The sequence below is a fragment of the Zingiber officinale genome, chromosome 9A (assembly GCF_018446385.1).
Source record: "Zingiber officinale cultivar Zhangliang chromosome 9A, Zo_v1.1, whole genome shotgun sequence".
NCBI classification, from domain to species: domain Eukaryota; kingdom Viridiplantae; phylum Streptophyta; class Magnoliopsida; order Zingiberales; family Zingiberaceae; genus Zingiber; species Zingiber officinale.
Genome location: NC_056002.1, coordinates 127,966,700 through 127,991,045, shown reverse-complemented (window position 1 = coordinate 127,991,045; position 24,346 = coordinate 127,966,700). Strand labels below are relative to the sequence as shown.

Below are 24,346 nucleotides of genomic sequence, written 5' to 3'. Positions count from 1 at the left end.
CACTAAAACTCTGGCGACATTATTTGTATGGCGTTCAGTGCAGAATTTTCACAGACCATCAGAGTCTTAAGTACTTTTTCACTCAGAAGGACTTAAACATGAGACAGCGTAGGTGGCTAGAGTTGGTCAAAGATTATGACTGTGAAATCCTCTACCATCCAGGCAAAGCTAATAAAGTGGCAGATGCACTAAGCAGAAAATCCAGTGCATCCCTGATGTCTTTGTCATCATTAGCCCTACCACTGCAGAAGGAGTTGTCAGATTTTGGAATGGAAATTATTTATGGGCAACTCTCTACATTGACCTTAGAGTCAACCTTGCTTGAGGATATACAGAGAAAGCAAAGTGAAGATCCAGATATCCAAAAGATCAAGCAAGGGATACAAGAAGAAGGAAATTCGGAGTTTCGAGTATCAGACAGTGGAATTCTTTATCAGGGGAGTGTGTCCCAATGATGAAGAGAGAAAGAAAATTTTAGAAGAAGCTCATAGTACACCTTACTCCATGCATCGGTTCTACCAAGATGTATCAAGACGTGAAACGAGATTCGTGGGACTCAAAGAGATGTAGCTAAATATGCCGACATGGAGGTCAAAGCAGAACACCAGAGACCAGGAGGAGTTCTACAGCCTCTCCCTATACTAGAGTGAAAGTGGGAAGACATATCCATGGACTTCATAACAGGTCTTCCAAGAACCACAAATAGATATGATGCGATATGGGTAATAGTGGGCAGATTGACTAAGTCTGCTCATTTTCTTGCCATCAAGGTGTCCCACTCTATAGAGCAGTTGTCACATCTGTATGTTAAAGAGATGATTAGACTTCACGGAGTTCCTAAATCTATTGTTTCTGATAGAGATGGGCCACCTCTCACTTTTGGGAGTGTATTCGACTACAGGCACCAAACTCAAGTTCAGCCCATCCTCGGATGGACAAACAGAGCGAGTAATCGATTCTAGAAGATATGCGAGCTTGGCACTAGATTTCAAAGAAGTTGGTGCAAGTATCTATGCTTTGAATTTGCCTACAACAGCTATCGCCACCATCAAGATGGCACCTTATGAGGCTATGGTAGGAAGTGCGATCACCCATTCGAGAATATAGAACTACTTCCAAATATGAGAATCCTAAGGAAATCTTGACACCACTTGAATTTCAAGTAGGATTCTCTTTCTCAAGGTCGCTCCTATGAAGGGAGTGATGAGATTTGGCAAGAAGGGCAAATTAAGTCCTCGTTATGAGGACCTTATCGATCACGGAAAGGATTGGGAAAGTGGCTTACAACGGACTTACCACAAGACATGTCAGCAATACATAATGTATTTCATGTCTCTATGCTAAAGAAGTGTCTTCATGACCCCAGCCAAGTGATTCAGCCTCAGTCAGTGCAGATCCAAGAGGATCTTAGCTACGAGAGTAGACCTACACAGATAGTGGACAGAGCAGTCAAGAGATTGAGAAACAAAGAAGTACCACTAGTGAAGGTCGTCTGGCAGAACCAGAAGCACGAGGAAATCACTTGGGAGCAGGAGGACAGTATGAGACAGAAGTATCCAGAGCTATTCTAAGTTCGAGGACGAACTTTTTATAAGGTATGGGGAATTGTAACGACCCAATTTTCCCTATTTCAAGTTTTAAAAGTCCATAAAAATATTTAGAAATACTTTTAAAATATTCTAGAGATTTTTAGGAATTTTTAGAGTATTTTTACGTAATTTTTGGAGGTCGTTTAGTATGTTTACAAAAAGAAAGAAGTTTTGACCAAAAATGTGGAAGTTGAGACTTGAACCCAAGACCTCCTGCCGGACCTGACCCAATCGGACGCAGCCAACCAACTGAGCTACGCAGGTTTTATTAATCAAATATGGAGAGAAATAGATTTAAGCTATAGCTGGAACGTTTAAAATAAATTGGAATAAAAGTGCGCGGTAGAGGAGTCGAAGCCCAAACCTCTGATTTGGTTAAAACCTGGCCAACCAACTGGGCTGCGCGTGATTTGTTAACTAAGTATGTAGCGAGATGTATTTAAGTTATTGTAAAGGGCAAAAATAAAATCTAGGTTATAAAGGGTTAAGTGTTTTCCCGTGACCTAATCCCATCTCTTCTCCCGTGCGTGCGCCGATTCTGCCGAGCGGAGGAAAAACGAAGCCAGAGCTCTTGCGGAACCGAGCTCTCCTCGTCAAGGGGAACACGCGGAAAGGAAGGAATCACCGAGATCTTCATCTTCACCCGAAACCTAGAAGCTTTAGAGTTCTCTTCTCCGGTTGTAAGTCCAAGAGCAGCGAGGTGAGTTGCTACTCACCTGCAGTAGGATAGCTCCGCGACATTGATCTTCTTTTCCTTTTGATTTCGGAATTTGGTATCACTCCTTATCATCCACAGCATGCTTCTATGTTCTGGATTGAGTTTGAGCCGAATTTATGCTTGCTAGGGATTTAATTCTTTTTGTGTTTCGGATCATGTTGCACAGAATCTGTATGTTAGAGGGTTAAGGGTAGATTTAAGATTCTTTTTCCTTCTTCCTTGCATATTTACACTGTAACATGCTTAAGGGTCTTGTTGATGCCGTGTGTTTCCAAGAGAAACAGGAAAAAGGATTAAGTAAGTGGAGTGTTTTGCTCTTATTGGTTTCTTTCGTGGCACTAAACAGGGAAGTGGATTATGATTCCGGGCTGTTTTGAAGTAGACTTGAAGAATTCTGTTGCTTTATGTTGTGAACATGTTTGCAAAGATTTTAGTTACAACAGTACTTTCTGTTTGGTTTGTGCCGGGGAACATAACAAGAAGAACAAGCATGTTTTGGATCCATATTAGCTATAGACCTTTTATTGAATTGTTAGAGCATGAAATGCTGTAGATTTATAGCTCTTGTTGGATTTTCTCCTTGTTGCGATAAAAGAACAGCTTTGAAATTAAGCATATCAATCTTAGACTTCTTTGTTACCTTAATTAGCATCTCAGTCTTAGCATACTAGTTTTATTTGCATTTCTGCAAGCATGAACATCTCTGTTTAGAGCTTAGAACAGTTTCTCTTTTATCGCATATTCGTAAGCAAGAACAATTTCCTTTAGGGCCTAGAACAACCTTTCTTTATTTGCATTTCTGTTTGTGTAGCAATAGATGTACATGAACAGATTTTCTAGTTTTAAGTTGCATTCTTTTACCCTATTTTACAACATGTTTAGGAAGCTTAAAGTTGCTTTCTTTTGTACTATTTTATAGCATGATTAGTAAGTTCAGATTTGTTTTCCTTTGCTTTGTTTTATAACATGCTTAGAGAGTTTAGATCTGTTTCCCTTATGTTATTTTTATATAGCATGCTTGGTTGGTTGTAATTCTACACTTGATAGATATATCTACAGGATTTTAATAAGCTTTAATCAAGGAGTATGAGAAGTATAAGTAAAGAAAAGAAAGAAAAGGCCAAGGCCTTAGGTAAATCCCAAAGTCAAGACTTTAGGGATTTTGGCACATAGGATGCTATTAAAATGCCAAGGCATTTAAAGAAGAAGTATTTAAGATAAAAAGTATTTTACTTTTAAGAAGATGCTAGTACACTTCCAAGGTTGTCGTTAAACAAATGTCCAATTCCAGGTCTTGTAGACCAAGGTCTTAGGATCCTATTAGGGGCATAAGATGGTACTATGTGGGCCCAAGAGAAGTTGATTATTATTTTCAAGTATTAAAGTATAAATTTTAAACAAGTGAAATAAAAGAATAAGATTAGAGTAAAAGAAGTAAGTTTCACTTTGTTTTAAAGATCAGCAAGTTTAGCTTTCTTTTATGCTAGCAGCTTTTACATGTTTAGTTTCTTACATGTTATTTATTTGCTAGTTGATGAGCATGTTTTGCTTTATATGTTAGCATTCCAGTTAGTTTGCTTTCTTTATTAGTTTATGAGCATGAGTAGTTATACATGTTATCTTTTCTGTTAGTTGATTTCTTTGCTATTTATGAGCATGAGTAGCTTTACATATTAGCATTCAGTTTTAGCATGTTTTTATTTGTATACATGCACATCGAGTTTTTGTGAGTTAGATAGCGCTCACTAAGCTTTATGCTTATAGACTGCACTTTCTCCTACTGCAGATAAAGAAAAAGGAAAGCTAATATGAAGGAAGGCGACAAGGAGATGCAAGAGGGGTGTGTGATGTCTGCACTATGGAAGTTCTAGGGATCCTTGCGAATAAGATGAATTATGATTTGTTCTTTGAGTTAATTAAGTTTTTATGTGTTAAGGAAATTTGATAACTGTTTATAAGGACACTTGATACTGTGTTTGCTATTCAGTTGTGGTTGTGGATTAGTTTTTCTTTATTGTTGCTGAGTTAGATTTATTATACTGCGTGGTTGTTAGTTATGTGTTCCAGCCGCTTGTGGCTGAGTATATATACTGCATGTAATGTTGAATATGGTCACCGGTACAGGGGAGACTCTGTCGAAATTTTTCGGTAGGGTTTCCATGTGGTTTTTAATCACACCGGTTAAGTAGAGTTAGTAGTTAGGTAACGGTCATCTTTAGAGAATAGTAGTAGTAAGAAGGTTGATCGTTACAATTTTCTGGAGGCTATATCTTTTAACTTCGAACTCAAAATCAAGCTCTGTTAGTTGTTATGCGTGTAGAATTCGAATGTCTACATTTGTCTCTAAAACATAGAGTTAGAAAAATATATGCATGAACAATTTATATAAATTTATGAGTTAGATCCTGTCTTCTAGAGACCAAGATTTAGTCATGGTCTCAATTTAGATTTTCGAAATATACCTAAATTGGACTGACGCCTACTGCCCCCTCAAATGGGATGCGTCCTCACTAAGTCACTCTCTTCCAGTGACTTACCTCCACTTACCAAATGTCAAGTTACCTCCTTGACATCCAATCTGACCAACCAGGTCTTTCTGTCGGAATCACACATCTGAACTTCACCCATCAGGAATTGAACATCTCGACCTCCTACTAAAATCGCACATCCAGACTTCAACCCATCGGAAATCGAACATCGACCTCTTGCCAGAATCTCACATTTGAACTTCGTTAATCAAGAATCGCGCGTCCTGACCAGACTTCCTGTCTGGTGTCTGGTGTCTGGTGTCTGGTCCTCTTGACCCGTCAAGTTAGTCAACCCTGTGCACTCAGTAACAAGGTTAGATAAACAATACATCTAACTTTAATTCACTTGTCATTCATCAAAACTTAGGTTTGACCATTAGTGTCAAATGCATCAACAATTTCTTTCTTTTTGATGCAATGACAACCTGCATTAAAGTTAGAAAATAATACAATAATAAAATAACAATATGAAAATTATTCAAGAGAAATTAATGATTTTGCGTTTATTCTCTTGAGTATTTTTAAGGTTAAGTTTTTTTAGATTTTCTTAGTTTTTTTTCTTACTTAACCCCTACTCTCCCCCTTTGGAATTCATAAAAAATTATGCATATAAGTATATCAAAAGGAAGTAAAATATACAAACACTCCTAAGTAAATTTACCAAATACTAAAAGTAATTTGATCAATTTCAGGGAGGAAAAGATAAATTGTTCAAGTAAAAATTATTACTTGAAATTTCAGGGGGGATTTAAAAATTTAAAGATAACCTCTATCTAAAGGAATTTGCAAAGTAAATTTGAAAGCCAATATTTCAAAACAATTTTTGAAAAGAGGTTTTCAAATAATTTTTAAAGAAATTATGCTTTAGGTTTGGAAACATTTTCAAAATATTTTTCAAAATTAAGATTGATAAAGTTAAAAATTAAAAAACATTTTTCAAGTATAACTTTTGGCAAGTGTTTTGAAAAGTAATTTCGGAAGAATTTGCAAAACATTTTCTTAAGGGAATTGTATCAATATAAATTTTAAAAAAAAACATTTTTCAAAGCAATTCTTAAGGCAAAAAAAACCGTGTAAAAATTTTGCACACCATTTTTCAAAATTTGTTGCAAAGTAAATGTTTTTTTGAATTTTCAAAGCAAATTTTGTAAGGTAATTTTAGAAGTTGTAAAGTAATTTTCAAAGTATTATTTAAAATAATTTTTAAGGTAATAAAATACTTTTCAATAGATTTTTTAAAATATTGTTGCAACACTTTTTCTACCAAAAAGTTTTTAAAGTATTTTTTTAAAATACTTTTCTTTTTACTTTTCAAAACAAATTTTTAAAAAGTATAAGAGTATTTTTTTTAAACAAGCTTTAAAAAAATGCAAAATATTTTTTTACAAGGATTAAATAAAGTAATTTTTTAGAATTTGATTTTCAATGCAACTTTTAAAAGTAAATTTTCAAAGCAAATTTTGAAATATCTATTCAAGAAATTTTAAATAAGTTTTAAAATATTATTTATTTAAACTATCAGTTTATAAAAAAAGTAGTAAGAAGAGAACATTTGTTTGAAATAAGACATTTTGAAAGTAGTTTTCAAATATCCTCCCCTCCTGTACCTAATATTATTTAAAAAATAATATTAAATAAAATAGTAAAAATAGACATGTATGATGTTTTAAATTAATTAACTTTTCTAGGGTTATCAGAATGAGTTTCTTGAAAGATCGAAAGATGTGATAGAGGGGGTGAATATCACATATTAAAAAATTTTCTTTTGCTTGTAAAATAAATTAGAATAAACAGTGGAAATCAAAACAATACAGATAACACAAGTTTGTTACTTGGTTCGGAGCTTCGGTCGACTCCTACTCTATGACCCGTGACCCTTGATCGCATCGTTGGGCAACCCACTATAATTCTTCTTTCCGAGATTTTCGAAAAGAAGCAATTCATACAATGAAAAGTTAAGATAGTTTCAACCTACTATCTTACTAGAAATTAAGTACAATACAAGTTAAATAAAAATATATCGACACTAGCTAGAAGATGGAGCTCGGTCGGTACTTCTTGGATGGAACATTAGCTTGCTTGAAGATGAGTAGTAGAATAGTAGCACGAACAACAACTTTACACAAGATGAACTGAAAACAGATGCACTGCCTTGGACCTCGAGCTCCCCTTTATAAGAATTGTTCGGTCAATGATAAACCCATCGGTTGATTAATCTGTTCGGTCAACTGAACCTCCTATCAGTCGACTAAACACGCTCCCTTCCTTTTTTGCTCAGATCCGATCTTCGTTCATTTATGAGCTTTAATGGTTCGGTCAACCGATCACCTTGTTCGATCGACCAAACGGTGCACTTTCCCTATTCGTCGAGATTCATTACTAATGCGACTTTAATATGTTGATCGTTCGGTCGACCGATCCCTGTGTTCAGCCGACCGATCCTTGTGTTTGGTCTACCGATCAGACTGGCCTCCATCTCTGCTTCTCATCGATCTGATCTATACCACGTCTGAATGGTTCGATCGACCGATCCATGGATTAGGTCGACCGATCAATCACTTTACCAAACTCTGTTCGACGGATCTCTGGTCTGAATCAACTTGGTTCGATCGACCAATCCTGGTGTTCGGTCGATCGATAAATTTCGGTTCTTGCAAAACAGAGTTAGAACGAAAGCTCCTAAAAAACATAGTTAGAACAAAAGCTCCTACAAAACAAAGTTAGCACAGTAATATATGAATAATAGTAAGATGCATGAGTAGTACTAGACAGTAAGACTATCTTGATCTCAACTTGAAAATCTTCCCGATTTCTTCAGTTGGATCAGTGACCTAGAGTTTGTCCCTTCCCAGAACATGTTGTCACTATCGCTCTTCTCTAATTGCTTACCTCAACCTACCAGTCAAACATTGGTCCTCCAGACCTGTTTGGACTTTGCCTCTTAGTATCTGATCGGCTCACCAGGACTTTCCCTCGATCTATGGTCCTCCAGACCTATCAAGCTTTCCTGCCAAGTGTCGGGTCATCTCAATCCACTTGGACTTCCTGCCTTGCTTCCATGATATACTAAGACTTTCCCGGTCGAGTAAATATCCTACGCGCTCAGTTAACTTGTTAGATCACAACAAGATTTAACTTGAATTTTTGACATCATCAAAACTCAAGTTCGATTCTGATGCACCATGTGCCAACATTTCTAACATACTCTCCCCCTTAATGCATGCATTTTCTATGATATGTCCTTAGATTTATGTTTAACCTTTAGTGAGAAAATAATTTTAAAGGATTTTTAGAATAATTTTTAGAAGAAAAATATTTTTAAAGGGTTTTTGAAAATAATTTTAAAGATTGTTTTTAAAGATTTTTTAAAATATTGTTAAAGGATTTTTACAATAATTTTAAAAAGTTTTTTTAAAATAATTTCAAAGTATTTTAAAAATAATTTATAAAAGAATTTTTAAAATATTTTTAAAGGAATTTTTAAAAATAATTTTAATGAAATTTTTAAAAATATTTTTAATGAAATTTTTTAAAATTATTTTAAAAATAGTTTAAAAATATTTCTAAAAGATTTTTGAAAATTTTTAAAGGATTTTTAAAGGAATTTTTTAAATATTTATAATGGATTTTTAAAAAATTAAAAGTATTTTTTAAAATATTTTTAAAGAAATTTTTTAAAATATTTTTCAAAAGATTTTAAAAAAGAATTTTTAAAGGGGACTTTAAGCAGCATTGAAAAACAACAACTTCCAAGCTTCCATTATGTTATTCTCTGCTCAAGTATTGCTTCCGAAGTGCTGTTGCAACATTCCGACGACCCGGAGCTCAGATTTCTTTCCTACTACAGTTGTTGGTATAATTTTAAATTGCAGTTACATTTGTAATTAGATTGTAATATTCATACGAGCTTATAGTTGTTGCCCACGGAAAGCGATCAAGGATCGCGGGCCTTCGAGTAGGACTCGACCTAGGATCCGAACGAAGTAAACGACCGTGTTCTTGTATTTGTTTCCTTTATTCCGCTGCTTTAATTACTCTACGAACGTTTTACGATTCCGATAATCGAACGATTTAGCCGTGAGCGCTATTCACCCTCCCCCTCTAGCGCAGTCTCGATCCAACAACAACTCCTTCGTCAATCGGCAGTTCTTCAGAGACGTCTCCGACGATTCACTATGAGTTGTTACCGTTTTGCTTCGTTTTAGTTTTCATGCTATCTGGACCAACACCTCCCCCTCCCGAACCTGATATTATTTAAAAAATAATATTAAATAAATAGTAAAAACAGACATGTATAATGTTTTAAATTAATTAACTTTTCTAGGGTTATCAGAATGAGTTTCTTGAAGGATCGAAAGATGCGATAGAGGGGGGTGAATATCGCACATTAAAAGCTTTTCTTTTGCTTGTAAAATAAATTAGAATAAACAGCGAAAATCAAAACAATACAGATTACACAAGTTGGTTACTTGGTTCAGAGTCTCGGTCGACTTCTACTCGAAGACCCGTGATCTTTGATCGCACCGTTGGGTAATCCACTATAATTCTTCTTTCCGAGATTTCCGAAAAGAAGCAATTCATACAATGAAAAGTTAAGATAGTTTCAGCCTACTATCTTACTAGAAATTAAATACAATACAAGATAAATAATAATATATCGGCACTGGCTAGAAGATGGAGCTCGGTCGGTACTTCTTGGATGGAGCATCAGCTTGCTTAAAGATGAGTAGTAGAATAGTAGCACGAACAACAACTTTACACAAGATGAATTGAAAACAAATGCACTGCCTCAGACCTCGAGCTCCCCTTTATAAGCATTGCTCGGTCAATTGATAAACTCATCGGTTGATTGATCTGTTCGGTCAACTGAACCTCCTATCAGTTGACAAAACACGCTCCCTTCCTTTTTCGCTCAGATCCTATTTTTGCTCATTTATGAGCTTTAATGGTTCGATCAACCGATCACCTTGTTCAGTCGATCGAACGGTGCACTTTCTCTATTCGTCAAGATTCATTACTAATGCGGCTTTAACATGATGATCGTTCGGTCGATCGATCCCTGTGTTCGGTCTACCGATCAGACTGGCTTCCATTTCTACTTCTCATTGATCTGATCTATGCCATGTCTGAATGGTTCGATCAACTGATCCATGGGTTCGGTCAATCGATCAATCACTTTACCAAACTCTATTCGACTGATATCTAGTCTGAATCAACTTGGTTCGGTCAACCAATCCTAGTGTTCGGTCGATCAATAAACTTCGGTTCCTGCAAAACAGAGTTAGAATGAAAGCTCTTACAAAACAGAGTTAGAACGAAAGCTCCTACAAAACAAAGTTAGCACAGTAATATATGAATAATAGTAAGATGCATGAGTAGTAATAGACATTAAGACTGTCTTGATCTTAACTTGAAAACATTCCCTATTTCTTCAGTTGGATCAGTGACCTAGAGTTTATCCCTTCCCAGAACACGTTGTCACTATTGCTCTTCTCTAGTTGCTTACCTCAACCTACCTGTCAAACATTGGCCCTCCAGACCTGTTTGGACTTTGCCTCTTAGTATCTGATCGGCTCACGAGGACATTCCCTCGATCTACGATCCTCCAGACCTATCGAGTTTTTCTGCCAAGTGTCGGGTCCTCTCAACCCACTTGGGCTTCTTGCCTGGCTTCCATGATCTGCTAAGACTTTCCCGGTTGAGTAAATATCCTACTCGCTCACTCAACTTGTTAGATCACAACAAGATTTAACTTGAACCTTTGACAACATCAAAACTCAAGTTTAATTCTGGTGCACCCTGTACCAATATTTCTAACCCATTACTCTCTCCCTTAATGCATGCACTTTCTATGATATGTCCTTAGATTTATGTCTAACCTTTAGTGAGAAAATAATTTTAAAGGATTTTTAGAATAACTTTTAGAAGAAAAATATTTTTAAAGGGTTTTTGAAAATAATTTTAAAGATTTTTTTAAAGAATTTTAAAAATATTGTTAAAGGATTTTTAAAATAATTTTAAAAAGATTTTTTAAAATAATTTCAAAGTATTTTTAAAATAATTTAAAAAATAATTTTAAAAATATTTTTAAAGGAATTTTTAAAAATAATTTTAATGGAATTTTTAAAAATATTTTTAATGAAAATTTTTAAAATTATTTTTAAAATAGTTTTAAAATATTTCTAAAAGATTTTTAAAATTTTTTAAAGGATTTTTAAAGAAATTTTTTTAAATATTTATAATGGATTTTTAAAATAATTTTTTTTATAAAAATTAAAAGTATTTTTAAAGAATTTTTTTTAAAATCGTTTTTAAAAGATTTTTAAAAAGAATTTTTAAAGTAATTTTTAAAATATTTTTAAAGGATTTTTAAAACCAATTTTTAAAATAATTTTAGCATAATGTAATCGGTTAACTAACTTTACGTTTAATTCTATTTTAATTTTAAGTTTTAATGTAATTTTTAATATTTAATTAACTTAATTTTAAAATTTAAGTGGATTAATATTTAGGGTTTAATTTTAAATTTTAAATTTATGTTTAATTTAGTTTTATTTTTAATTTAATTTAATCTGATTTAATTTTAATTTAATTTTACATTAATTTATTTTAATTTAATTTTACTTTAATTTATTTCAATTTAATTTTTTTCATTTATTTTTTAATTAATTTAATCTTTATTTATCTCACTCGATCTATATTTTCAATCAAGAAATCCTAAAATTTTATAAGATGAGTTAAGTTAAATTTCAAAATTTTAGTTTAAGTTATGTTACATTAAAGTTTAGTTTTGAGTTAATTAAATTGACATCTTTGAATAAATTTATAAATTACATTGAGTTACACGGATATCATTAGAATAACCACATACTTTGAGATTTTTCAAATAATTTGGTCCAAAGAATTTAATATAAAATTTTCATTTAATTAGATAGGATTAGTAAAAAGTAATTTTAATTAATTCCATTAAACTAAATACATCATGTCGAATTCATATCTTCCTAAACGAAGACGAAACTATTCTAGGTAATTATTCCCGTGTTTTTATTTTTATTTTCAGATTGCAAAGTATTCTAGGTAATTATTATTTATTTTTTAAATTTAAAACACTTTTGTTATTGAAAAAGATTTCTTTTTTTTTTTGTAATTGTATTTTTTATTATATTAATATAATTTTTTCTATTTACAAATTCTAATATATAAAAAAATTGTTTTTAGATAATCATATATTGTAATCTCATTAATTGGGAGTTACATTATACAATCAATATCAATTAAATTTATCAAAGATAATTTTTTACGAAAAATGAAATCTAGTTAAAAAAATAATTAGTTTGCCTTAACTCGGAAGAAAATACAAATAAATAAGACGGATTTAATTGGTCGGATTAATCATGTATTAATATAAAATAAGTCAAAATATGAATTAGATAGAGTATGTATTAATGGGATGTATATTTAGAAAAATATCTTGTACTTATTATAATATACCGTGTCAATGTTAGATAAAATACAGATTATCCATATAGCCGAAGACTGATCTAAGATAGGGTTGTCCAACTCTAATCCAATCCCAAAATAATTACATAGATATTTAATATCTTATAATTTAACATCAAGAAGAATTAATTTGTTCCCTTTTTCCATTTTATTTTGATTACCCACTCCTTCCATACTCAAAGTCCTTTGATATGGTTCACTCACACTCAAAGCCCAATTCATCTCTAATTCCTGAATCCATCCTTAAATTTATTCTCCGTGTGAAACAATAGATTTCAATTTTTTTTTGTAAAAAAAAAATAAAATTGGAAGTATTTGTCACCAACTTTTTTATACCTTTAAATGATACAAATTGTAATTTTTGTATTTCTAAATTTTATTTTAAGAATAATGAAATGCAAACCTAGAGAATTTTACGGTAATAATCAAGTTGTTACGGTAATAATTGTAGATTTATCAATATGTTTTTAATTGTTTGATCTACCATACATTTCTACTAAATGAAAAAAAAAAAAACAATACTCTTCAAATATGAATGTAACATTTAGAGTATTGAGTGAGTATACATTTCTTATGTAATTAAAAGTAAAAGTAGAAATAAAAATCACTTAATTTTCATTCAATATTTAAGAACAAGCCAAATCAGAAATAAGTCAAACAAAACAATCTCTTTTGCTGCTAAAAGTTTAGCACGGTATTTTAGATGATAATCCATGGACTTATTGAATTATTATCATTAATTTGAAACATATATACCAAAAGAATTGGTCCAAACTATATCAATACTCATCCATTTAACTCACACATTGTTGTGCTCCTATATATAGAACTCACTTCCTCTTCTTCATTAATCAGAGGTTCACTCATCTTCAAAATGAATTTTCGAGAGTCTTTCTCATTGTTTTTCTTTTCATTCATTTTACTTTTTCTAGTCCAATGTACATCGGGATATAAAACAAACAATGTAAAGCCGACTTCAAGAGTACATAAACTAAGTCGTAAAGTCTTTCCCGATGACTTCATATTTGGCACCGCTGCATCTGCTTATCAAGTTGAAGGGGAAGCACTCAAAGGTGGACGGGGACCTAGCATTTGGGATGAATTTGTAAAAATTCCAGGTAAGATTTCATAATTTAATTTTATAACTTTACTTTTTTCTTTCTAAACTTGAAGTTATATTCTGAAGTGGATTTGATTTGTTTGCTATGGATGTAGGTTTAATCCCATATAATGCAACTGGTGATGTTACCGTTGATGAGTATCATCATTTCAAGGTCAAATGCATATTTTATATTTCTGGAGACAATTAAAATGCTAACAAATTTTTATCTTTTTCTTAAATTTATTTATTTATTTTTTAAAAAATGAGTTACATTGTACAGGAAGATATTGATATTATGAAGGAGTACAATTTTGATGCTTATCGATTCTCAATCTCTTGGAGTAGAATTTTCCCAAGTACTAGAAGCTATAATTCTTTTTTATAAAATCTTGCACATTGCTTACCTTTTAAAAATACTAATAATTTTTCTTTGATCTTATAGATGGAACGGGAGATATTAATTGGGAAGGTGTAGATTATTATAATAGGCTAATTGACCGTTTAATACTCAAAGGTAACTTTGTGTTTTTTTAACTAATAAATAAATAGTTTTCACATATTTTTTTAATATTCTATTTCATTTTTCTATTAGGTATTACTCCATATGTCAATCTCTATCACTACGATCTTCCATTAACACTTCAAAACGAGTATTTGGGTTGGTTGAGTCCAAAGATAGTGTAAGTAGTAAAGTAAAATAATTACTCATACTTTTATTCTTCTTATTGTATATCTAAGAATTTCTAATGTAACCTATTGAAAGATGTCATGAATATTTAATTTAGTTTACAATCATTTTGTTTAGGGATGCATTTGCGGACTATGCTGACTTTTGCTTTGAAAGATATGGTGATAGAGTGAAAAATTGGTTCACATTCAATGAGCCAAGAGTGGCGGTGGCTATGGGGTACGATACTGGCTTTCATGCCCCTGGAAGAGCTACTGGTAGTAGATTTGGAGGGAACTCAACGATAGAGCCTTACATTGTGGCTCATAATCTTATCTTATCTCATGCTGCAGCAGTGAATAGATATCGTGAGAAGTATCAAGTAATGTATTTTCAACTAGTTTTATATTGGTGCATTTCATTATGACATAATAGTTAATTCAAAAAATATCTTCTCATTAAATATACCAAACTTATTTAAAAATTACAATAATATAATAAATTTACAAAACTTATCTCATGAAAGAATTTGGTACATATACATTGTAAATGCAAATAATACTAAAAATATTTTCTTTTCTTATTCAGATTGATCAACAAGGGAAAATTGGGATTCTTCTAGATTTTGTTTGGTATGAGCCTCACACTTACTCTGAGAGTGATAAAGTTGCTGCTCAAAGAGCTATAGATTTTCACATCGGATGGTAATTATGGATGCAAGCTTGGTTTTCAAAACATAACTATTACCCTTTTTAGCATAATTTAATTTATCCTTTTCAGGTTCCTTCACCCTCTAACATATGGATACTATCCTAAATCTATTCAAGACATAGTTAAAGAAAGATTACCAGAGTTTACTAATGATGAAGTGGAGTTAGTTAAAGGTTCATATGACTATTTGGGAGTCAATCAATACACAGCCTACTATATTAAGGATAATGCTACAATCAATCCTGAACCCATTAGCTATCAAGATGATTGGCACGTTGAATTTAAATGTGAGACACATGCAATCATTTCTTTCTTATTAATGTTATATTTAATAAAAAAAATTGTTAATAATATAATTTGTTCTACCATTTTTTAGATGATCGTAATGGCATGCCAATTGGACCAAGGGTAAGAAATTATCTTGTTATAATTTTCCTCCAAGAGATTATGTTATGGAATTTTTTATTGTGACTTAACGTGGGCTCATAATTGATACAAGGTAATTGTTTATATGTCATTAGGCTCACTCGGATTGGCTTTACATTGTTCCATGGGGTTTGTACAAGGCAGTGACATACGTTAAAGAAAATTATGGCAACCCAATCATCTTTCTATCTGAAAATGGTAAATATTTGTATGACAAATTGTATTTGTTCTTTAAACTCAAAATAATTTATTATAATCTTAGGTATGGATCAACCTGGCAATGTTACACTTCCACAAGGCTTGCAAGATACTCAAAGGAGACATTTTTACCAGAATTATATTATGGAACTAAAGAGGGCTATCGATGATGGTGCTTCAGTGATTGGATATTTTGCATGGTCTCTTCTTGATAACTTTGAATGGAGACTAGGATACACATCAAGGTTTGGTATTGTCTATATCGACTTCAAGGATAATAAGCGTTATCCAAAAGAATCAGCTCGATGGTTCAAGAAGATTCTCCAGAGGAGTTAGATTATTTTTTATAGCCTTTAGATTTTTTTTTCCTCTAGTTTTCCATGAAATAAATCCACTTTGTTAGGCATTGAAAATAAATAAAATTATATTTCAAGGATGATTATGTATTTCATTTTGGCACTTAATTTAAAGAGATGTCAAATTAGTTTAGCATAAGGTCTGGATAATTTATCTAAAAAAACCCTCCTAATTAATTTTTATTAAGATGGCCATTATAAGTCAATCTATTTATTCTCAAAATTTATTTGTTTGGAACTTTTTGCATACAAAATGATTTCCTCTAGTTTGTGATTAAAAGTGAAGGTAAAATAAGAGGAAAAGATTATAAAGAGACATGATATAGTTAAAATTTTATATCTTTCAAAATTTCTCTTTATTTCACTGGCTAGAGGTTCAAGAAATTTATGAATATATTTTTTAGATTTTAGAGTTTTTATTTTTTAATTGGATTGTTTACTAGATTCAATGAAAATAACTGCATTAAAATATTAAAAAAATGCAATAAAAAAAATACAGACATATAAGTCAACATGTAAAAATAAAATTTTAAAATAATTTTCATTTTTCATGTTCAATTTACTTTGTCTCTATTTTGGTATTCTCCTCGTCCTCAAACACTCCTATATATTTTACATCAAAACCATTTTATACCAAGCTCAAGTTAATTTGAGTTAGAATTTTTATATATAATTAATATATTAGGTGGTTGAGTGAGATATCAAATAGATCAAAAAATTGATCAGATATTTGACAGTCAATCAATATGTTAAGTTGCTTGAGTAAAAAGTCAAGTAGGTCAACGTTAATCGAATACTTGATAAAATATGGAAACTCCAAGTAGATCACAGTTGACAAAACACTTAGTGATTGGAAGTTTAACAAGAGTTGACATAAGTCGAAAAGTCCAAGTGGATCATGACTATCGAATATTTAGTAATCAGATGTCAAACCGAGAGTTAGCAAGTAAGAAGTTTAAATAGGTCATGGTTGACCGGATACTTAGCAGTCGGAAATCCAACATAGAGTTGACATGAGATGGAAAGTCCAAGCGGATCACGATTGACCGGACACTTGGTGATAACAAGTCCAAACATGTCAAGGAAGACTCGATGTTTGGCATGGATGAAGTCCTACTTGTTAGGACATGTACTCGCTTTTCTTCTTTGCACCTGAATGACAGTGGAAAACTCTCAATCTTTAATACCTTCAATTTTACTTGGTATCCACCTTCCTGATGTTAATAAGCTAAGGGTCCACTCCTTACATTTACAACTTCACTATGAATGTCTCATTCTCGAAAGTTTTCTAGAGGCGTAGAAGTCTTGTATAACTTTGAGCACAAGGATACAACAAGAAAATAAGAACATAAATACATAATACAATCGAGAATGACTTTAGAGTATACAATGAAGAACCTTACATTCCTTGTACTTTTCTTATTTTGGATTGTCTCTTAGTAGATAGAAATACAATAATACTTTGCTCCAAAACTCCCAAGAACGAGCACTTCAAACATCGTAAAATCCCCTTTTCTAGTGTTTCTTTCGGGCCGGAAAATGTCTCCCAATCGATTGGTCTTACTCCTAATCAATTATCACATCAAATCGACCATTCAAAACCTTCAAAATAACTCCTTTTTACCTATCCAATCAATTGATGAGTCATACCAATCGATTAACAGCTTCTAATCGATTGACCTAATCAATTCAAAAACTTTCTATTCTTTGTGAAAACACTTTAATCAATTGCCTTAAGCCTAATCAATTGACAAATCGATTCCAGTCCTCACTGTACTTTTACGAAAATACTCGAATCGATTAATCTATTAACTAATTGATTTCGGCTCTCACTATGCTCCATGATGTTGGCGCAGCAGAGACCGGCAAGAGGGGGGTGAATTGCTGAAAACAAAAATGAAAATACCCTCCTCGGATTTCAACTCAGAATAAACGCAGTAGTAAAATAATAAAGACAGGCAATAAAAACAGAAACAGGAATTTAACCTGGTTAAAACCAAGGAGGTTGTTAATCCAAGGCAGTGAAAAGCGCACTAAGAAAATTCTTCTTCTATGAAGGCGGAGAAGCCTTTTACACTCTAATTGCTCAGAACTACTGCTAGGAATTGCTTACAGATTTATTGTTTGAGTTGTTGTTGAATTCCTAAGTCCAGGGGCCTTTATATAGCTCCTGGAAAGTCTATCCCGAGGGTCCAAGGCGCCTCCAACAAGGTTCAAGGCGCCTCCAGCTCGGTCAGCGGATAAAACTTTATCCGTAGCATAAACGGTCAAATTTGACCTGTTGAAGGCGCCTTCAACAGGGTTGAAGGCACCTTCATGATGGAGGCGCCTCCAAGCCTGCTGGAGGCGCCTCCAAGCTGGCAACACAGATTCCAGCTTGGTTTTTCCAGCTTCCGACGCTCCGTTCTTTTGGGTGATTGCGGCCAACCGGAATAGGGCTCACCCGAACCCAATTCTCGGTCTTCTCCTCGAGCAGCCTTCCGTCCCGGCTTAACGTCCCTCGAACGCCACGCACGCTCTTCACGTCCACCGGAGTACTCTTCCGCAGCTCTCTCGTCCTTCGGACACACCTGTTGGTGCAAACTTAGGTCAAGGTTGACCTGGTTGACCTGACTCGAGTTGACCTGACTCGAGTTGTATTTTGATGTTTGACTTAGGAAGATTATTGGTGCAACGTAGGTCAAGGTTGACCTGGTTGACCTGATTCGGGAAAGAGTCCAAGTATGGAGACTTGGCAACGGAAAAAGTCCAAGCAGGGAACTTGGCACTGGAAAAGTCCAAGCAGGGAGCTTGGCACGCGAAAAAGTCCAAGTGTGGAGACTTGGCACGGGAAAAGTATTTTGATGTTTGACTTAGGAAGATTATTGGTGCAACGTAGGTCAAGGTTGACCTGGTTGACCTGATTCGGGAAAGAGTCCAAGTATGGAGACTTGGCAACGGACAAAGTCCAAGCAGGGAACTTGGCACTGGAAAAGTCCAAGCAGGGAGCTTGGCACGCGAAAAAGTCCAAGTGTGGAGACTTGGCACGGGAAAAGTCCAAGTATGGAGACTTGGCACTGGAAAAGTCCAAGTATGGAGACTTGGCACGGAGAAGTCCAAGCAGGGAGCTTGGCACGAGGGAAAGTCCTAACTGGGATGTTAGGCAGTTGGAAAGTCCTGGTGAGTGAAGCCAGGCAGTGAGAAAGTCCTAACTGGGATGTTAGGCAGTGTGGAAATCCTGGTGAGTGAAGCTAGGTGAAAGTCCTGGTGAGTGAAGCCAGGCAAGGGAAAATCCAGATGGATCAAGGGTGATCGGACATCTGGTGTTGGGAAGTCCAAGTAGATCAAGGGAGTGATCGGATACTTGGCACGAAGAGGAAAGTCCAAGTGGGTCAAAGGGATTGACCGGACACTTGGTGGGAAGTTTTAGCAGGTCAAGGGAGTGACCGGATGCTAAGCATGATGTACCAATAGGTCAAGGCTGACCGGATATTGGTTTGGATTTGGTTTGGGCAAAAGCCAAGACCTGGATCGGTCTGGTGACCGATCCAGTGATACTGTGGTTTCCTGACCGGTCTGGAGACCGATCAGAAAGCGATCAGTATGCCTCTGTGAGCTTACTGATCGGTCTGGGGACCGATCAGAAGGAATCCTGATCGGTCCCCGGGACCGATCAGGGTACGCACAGAGAGTTGGCAACTCTCTGTGAAAGCGCTCTGATCGGTCTGGGGACCGATCAGCATAGAGCCTGATCGGTCCCCATGACCGATCAGATCAGCCCCAGACCGATCAGGGTGATGCCTGATCGGTCTGGCACTAGCCGTTGGCTCACAACGGCTAGTCTTCTCTTCTTCGCAGGTGAATGCAGGTATAAGGGCTGAGTGCTTCTACAGTGGAGAGACTCTGACTTCTTCTTCTTCCTTCCTGTTGCGAAGTGCTGTTGTGCTTGAGCTTTGTTGAGCTCCTCCTTGTCGAAGCTTCGCGTGAGCTTCATTCCACGACTGGATCAGCTGCTGCTGAGTTGCTTCTGTCCGTGAAGTTGCTACTTCATCCGGGACCCCAGTCGACGAGAAGGCAAGCTACTGTGTTTACATTCCTGTTGTATTTTGTTCTTGCTATTCTCTTGTACTCTTAGCTTGCTGTTGCAAGTGATTGTGGCGAGGTTTCTCCACCCACAAGGAGTTTGATTTAGCCGGTTTTCCGGGGACCCGTCCACCGACAGATTGATAGGCTTCGTCCACCTTACGGACACGCCGAGGAGTAGGAGTTTCATCTCCGAACCTCATTACATCCTTGCGTAGAGGTTTAATTTCTTCTCCTGTTTTCTTTCTGCATTTAGTTTCTGCTGCGCTAACCCTAGTTTGTAAAAAGAAACGCGAGCAATTGGGGTCGGCTATTCACACCCCCCTCTCTAGTCGTACGAAGAGATCCTAACAACACCGAGCCCGTCGGCTCCCTTCCCGTGCCGTCCTTCTCGCTAGCTGCGTCTTCCGCTCGACTTCCTGTGTTCCTAAGCTCCTACACACTCAGACACAGGGATCAAACACAGCAAGACCTAACCAACTTGGTTGATCACATCAAAACTACCACGGGGTCCAACAATCTTCCCCTTTTTGATGTGCATCAATCCAAGTTCAAGTTAGGGTTAAAAATAGACATTAACAGTAATTTTAAAGAAGAAATTACTAAACTAACAAGTTACGAATAATTTTTGCAATTAGTAAAATTGCAACACTAAAAAAAAATTTTAAAATTTTCTAACTCCCCCTAAACTTGTACTTTTCTCTCCCCCTTTGATCACAGCAAAAATGGGGTCTTAATAATTTTCAAGTAAGATTGAAGTTTTTGAAAATTTTCTAAGTGAAAAATGATTTTTTTTAAAAAAATTGCTAAATAAATTTTCCAAAAAAACTAAGTAAAAAAAATCCTAAGTAAATGTTCAAATGTTCCCAAAAAACTTTCTAAGTCAAGTGAATGAACTTTTAGAATTCTCTAGAAGAAAATTTCTAACCCAAAAAAAAATTAAGTTAGAATTAGAAAAAATCCTAAGGAATTTTTGTTTATTTTAACAAATATTTGATAAACTTTCAAAGCATTATTTAATTCTTGTTTAATGCTTTTTCAGAAAGTTAATTAAACATTTTCTTTCAATAATTTAGCTTCCAGGTCGTGGCGAGGCACTAGGCCTTCTTGATTATTGGAGCAACAACCACTTCCTTAGACAAAGCTTCCATAAAGAATTTCAATGTTTAATTTTCTCACTGTAAGCTTTTAATTTTTGAAAAATTAATTAAGCACAGATTTTGGAACCCAATAGAGGTTCCTTCCTACAGGATTATTCAAAAATCTTGGGGGTACATAGTTTCTTGGTATTTTCCTAAGTTGACCTTGATGCTTCCTTATATACTAATTTAATTTACCATAAATTCTAATTTTTGACTTTTGAAAATTTCTTTAAGCATGCATCATTTTTCAATTTCTCAATTTCTAATTTTAAATTTTCATTTTCTGATTTCAAACTTTCATTTTCTTTTTCTAATTTATCTAATTCTCTAGAAAGAGCTTTAATAAATCTAAAAGACTGATTCGGGGTTAGATTGCGTACCTTACTTACCTGATCTGGTGACGCTCCCCCTTCACTACAGCTTTCTTCTGACGTTCCTCCCCCTTCGTCAATGCTCATCTCTGAGCTGGACGTTTCTTCTAGCTGATGGTTAGCCATCAGTGCTAGTCCCGAAAATTCTTCGACTTTCGATTCGGAGGATGACGAATCATCCCACGTGGCCATTAGGTTCTTGTGTTTGGAGGGTTCTGGCTTCTTGTACTTTACCCTTTCTTTCTCCTTTCTCTTTAGCTTTGGGCAGTCATCTTTGATGTGCCCCTCTTCATTGCAGTTGTAGCAACGAACCATCCTCTTCTTTCGATGATGCCTCTGCGATTTAAATTTGTTAGTACTAAAAAACTTATTGAAGCGTCTTACCAGTAGTGCCGCTTCGAATTCGTCGACTGAGGCTTCGGAGTCAGAACTGTTCATCTTTTCCTTTAAGGCAATGTTCTGACTTATCTTCTCTGCTCCGTTGGGTTCTGAAATTCGAGATTCGTGAAGTTTAAAAGTCGAAAATAATTGTTCTAACGTACTTACCTCGAGGTCCTTAGAGATGTAGTACGCATCTACTAAGGAGGCCCACTCTGGAGTTCTCGGGAAGGCATTGAGCGCGTATCGGATAGAATCCCGATTGGTTACCTCTTCTCCAAGGTTCGTTAGTTGCGTTATCAGCTCCTTGATTCTCGCTTGGAGTTGCGCTACCTTCTCGCCTTGGTTCATCCGGAGGTTCATTAACTGGTTCCGGAGGATGTCGTGCTTCGCTAGCTTCGCTTCGGAAGTACCTTCGTGAAGCTCCAAGAATTTCTCCCAGAGATCTTTCGCTGAGTCGTAGCTTCCAATCCGATTTAACTCCTGCGGCGGCAGCACACTGAGCAGGTGGAACTCTGCCTTTCCGTTGGCGACGAAATCGGCTTGCTCCTTCTTGCTCCATGTGTTTTCTTCTTTGTCTTTCGGTGCTGCAAAACCATATTTCATTGTAATAAGAATATCAAAATCCGTTTTAAAAAATACCTCCATTTTGCGCTTCCAAGTGGCGAAGTCTCCGTCGAACTTCGGGGGATGGATGTTCGCTCCGGCCATCGTCTTGATCGTAGTGCTTCAGTTGGCGATTAGTCCTTCTGAGGCGATCAGGCTCTGATACCACTTGTTGGCGCAGCGGAGACCGGCAAGAGGGGGGTGAATTGCTGAAAACAAAAATGAAAATACCCTCCTCGGATTTCAACTCAGAATAAACGCAGTAGTAAAATAATAAAGACAGAAAATTAAAAACAGAAACAGGAATTTAACCTGGTTACAACCAAGGAGGTTGTTAATCCAGGGCAGTGAAAAGCACACTAAGAAAATTCTCCTTCTCTGAAGGCGGAGAAGCCTTTTACACTCTAATTGCTCAGAACTACTGCTAGGAATTGCTTACAGATTGATTGCTTGAGTTGTTGTTGAATTCCTAGGTCCAGGGGCCTTTATATAGCTCCTAGAAAGTCTATCCCGAGGGTCCAAGGCGCCTCCAATAAGGTTCAAGGCGCCTCCAGCTCGGTCAGCGGATAAAACTTTATCTGTAGCATAAACGGTCAAATTTGACCTGTTGAAGGCGCCTTCAACAGGGTTGAAGGCGCCTTCATGATGGAGATGCCTCCAAGCTTGCTGGAGGCGCCTCCAAGCTGGCAGCACAGATTCCAGCTTGGTTTTTCCAGCTTCCGACGCTCCGTTCTTTTGGGTGATTGCGACCAACCGGAATAGGGCTCACCCGAACCCAATTCTCGGCCTTCTCTTCGAGCAGCCTTCCGTCCCGGCTTAACGTCCCTCGAACGCCGCGCACGCTCTTCACGCCCACCGGAGTACTCTTCCGCAGCTCTCTCGTCCTTCGGACGCACCGAGCCCGTCGGCTCCCTTCCCGTGTCGTCCTTCTCGCTAGCTGCGTCTTCCGCTCGACTTCCTGTGTTCCTAAGCTCCTGCACACTCAGACACAGGGATCAAACACAGCATGACCTAACCAACTTGGTTGATCACATCAAAACTACCACGGGGTCCAACACATGAAAAAGAACCTAATTAATTAGTCTAATCGATTGACATTGGGTTAATCAATTGAGCTAATTAATTGCCCAACCCTAAACTCTTAACCCGAGTTTAGGTTTCCTTTGTCAAACCCTAAAGCCATCAGTGACTAGTTGGGACTTTCTGTTGCCTAGCATCCAGTCAACCTTGACCTGTTAGGACTTCTTCATTAAGTGTCTATTCCTCCTTGACTCACTTAGACTTTTCCTTGTCAAATTTCTGTTGGACTTCCAATCATTAAATATTTGGTCAACCTTTAACCCACTTGTACTTTCTCACTAAGTATCTTGTCCTCCTTGACTTACTTGGATTTTTCTCTTTCCAACCTTTCTGTTGGACTTTCCTTCCCTAACATCCAGTTAGGACTAATCACTCAGTAAATTTCTCACCATTGTCTAACCTCTAATTAGGACTTCCCTTACCTAACATCTAGTTAGGACTAGTCACTCGGTACAGTTTTCACCCTTGCCTAACTTCTAGTTAGGACTTCTTTTGCCTAGTTCCCAACTAGGTCTTCTGCTGCTAGCCCCGCTAAGAATTTTCTTTGTCTAACCTCTAATTATGACTTCTGAGTCAAATATTTGGTCCTCTCTTGACCTTCTTGAGTCAATATGAGCTTATTCAACTTAGCCAACCTTAACCCAAGGATGATTGCAAATAATCTCCCTTTTTTTTTGTTTTTTGATATTTAACAATATTGTCTCTCGGACATATCGAGCCCGTCAACTCTCTCTCATAGTGTCCTTCTCACTAGCTGTGTCTTTTCTTACCTTCCTCTGCTCCTAAGTTCCTGCACACTTAGACACAATGCATCAAGTACACACAGGGTCCAACATAACTTAGTTGACAACATCAAAACTACCTCCGGGGTACCTACAAGTTCAAGTTAAATTTGAATTAAGTCTTAATTAC

The 24,346-nt window shown here is 35.6% G+C and overlaps 1 protein-coding gene across 1 annotated transcript in view; it reads left to right on the top strand.

Moving 5' to 3' along the window:
* LOC122019567 (beta-glucosidase 26-like) overlaps positions 1–15,775 on the top strand; it is a 34,315-nt gene extending 18,540 nt beyond the window's left edge. The window contains exons 2-12 of the mRNA XM_042577025.1: positions 13,268–13,453; positions 13,551–13,609; positions 13,718–13,793; positions 13,880–13,951; positions 14,030–14,117; positions 14,243–14,486; positions 14,693–14,808; positions 14,885–15,102; positions 15,192–15,223; positions 15,337–15,439; positions 15,504–15,775. Of these exons, the coding sequence (XP_042432959.1) occupies positions 13,268–13,453; positions 13,551–13,609; positions 13,718–13,793; positions 13,880–13,951; positions 14,030–14,117; positions 14,243–14,486; positions 14,693–14,808; positions 14,885–15,102; positions 15,192–15,223; positions 15,337–15,439; positions 15,504–15,775 (1,466 nt within the window). The remainder of the gene's footprint in view (positions 1–13,267; positions 13,454–13,550; positions 13,610–13,717; positions 13,794–13,879; positions 13,952–14,029; positions 14,118–14,242; positions 14,487–14,692; positions 14,809–14,884; positions 15,103–15,191; positions 15,224–15,336; positions 15,440–15,503) is intronic.
* Positions 15,776–24,346: the final 8,571 nt, after the last annotated feature.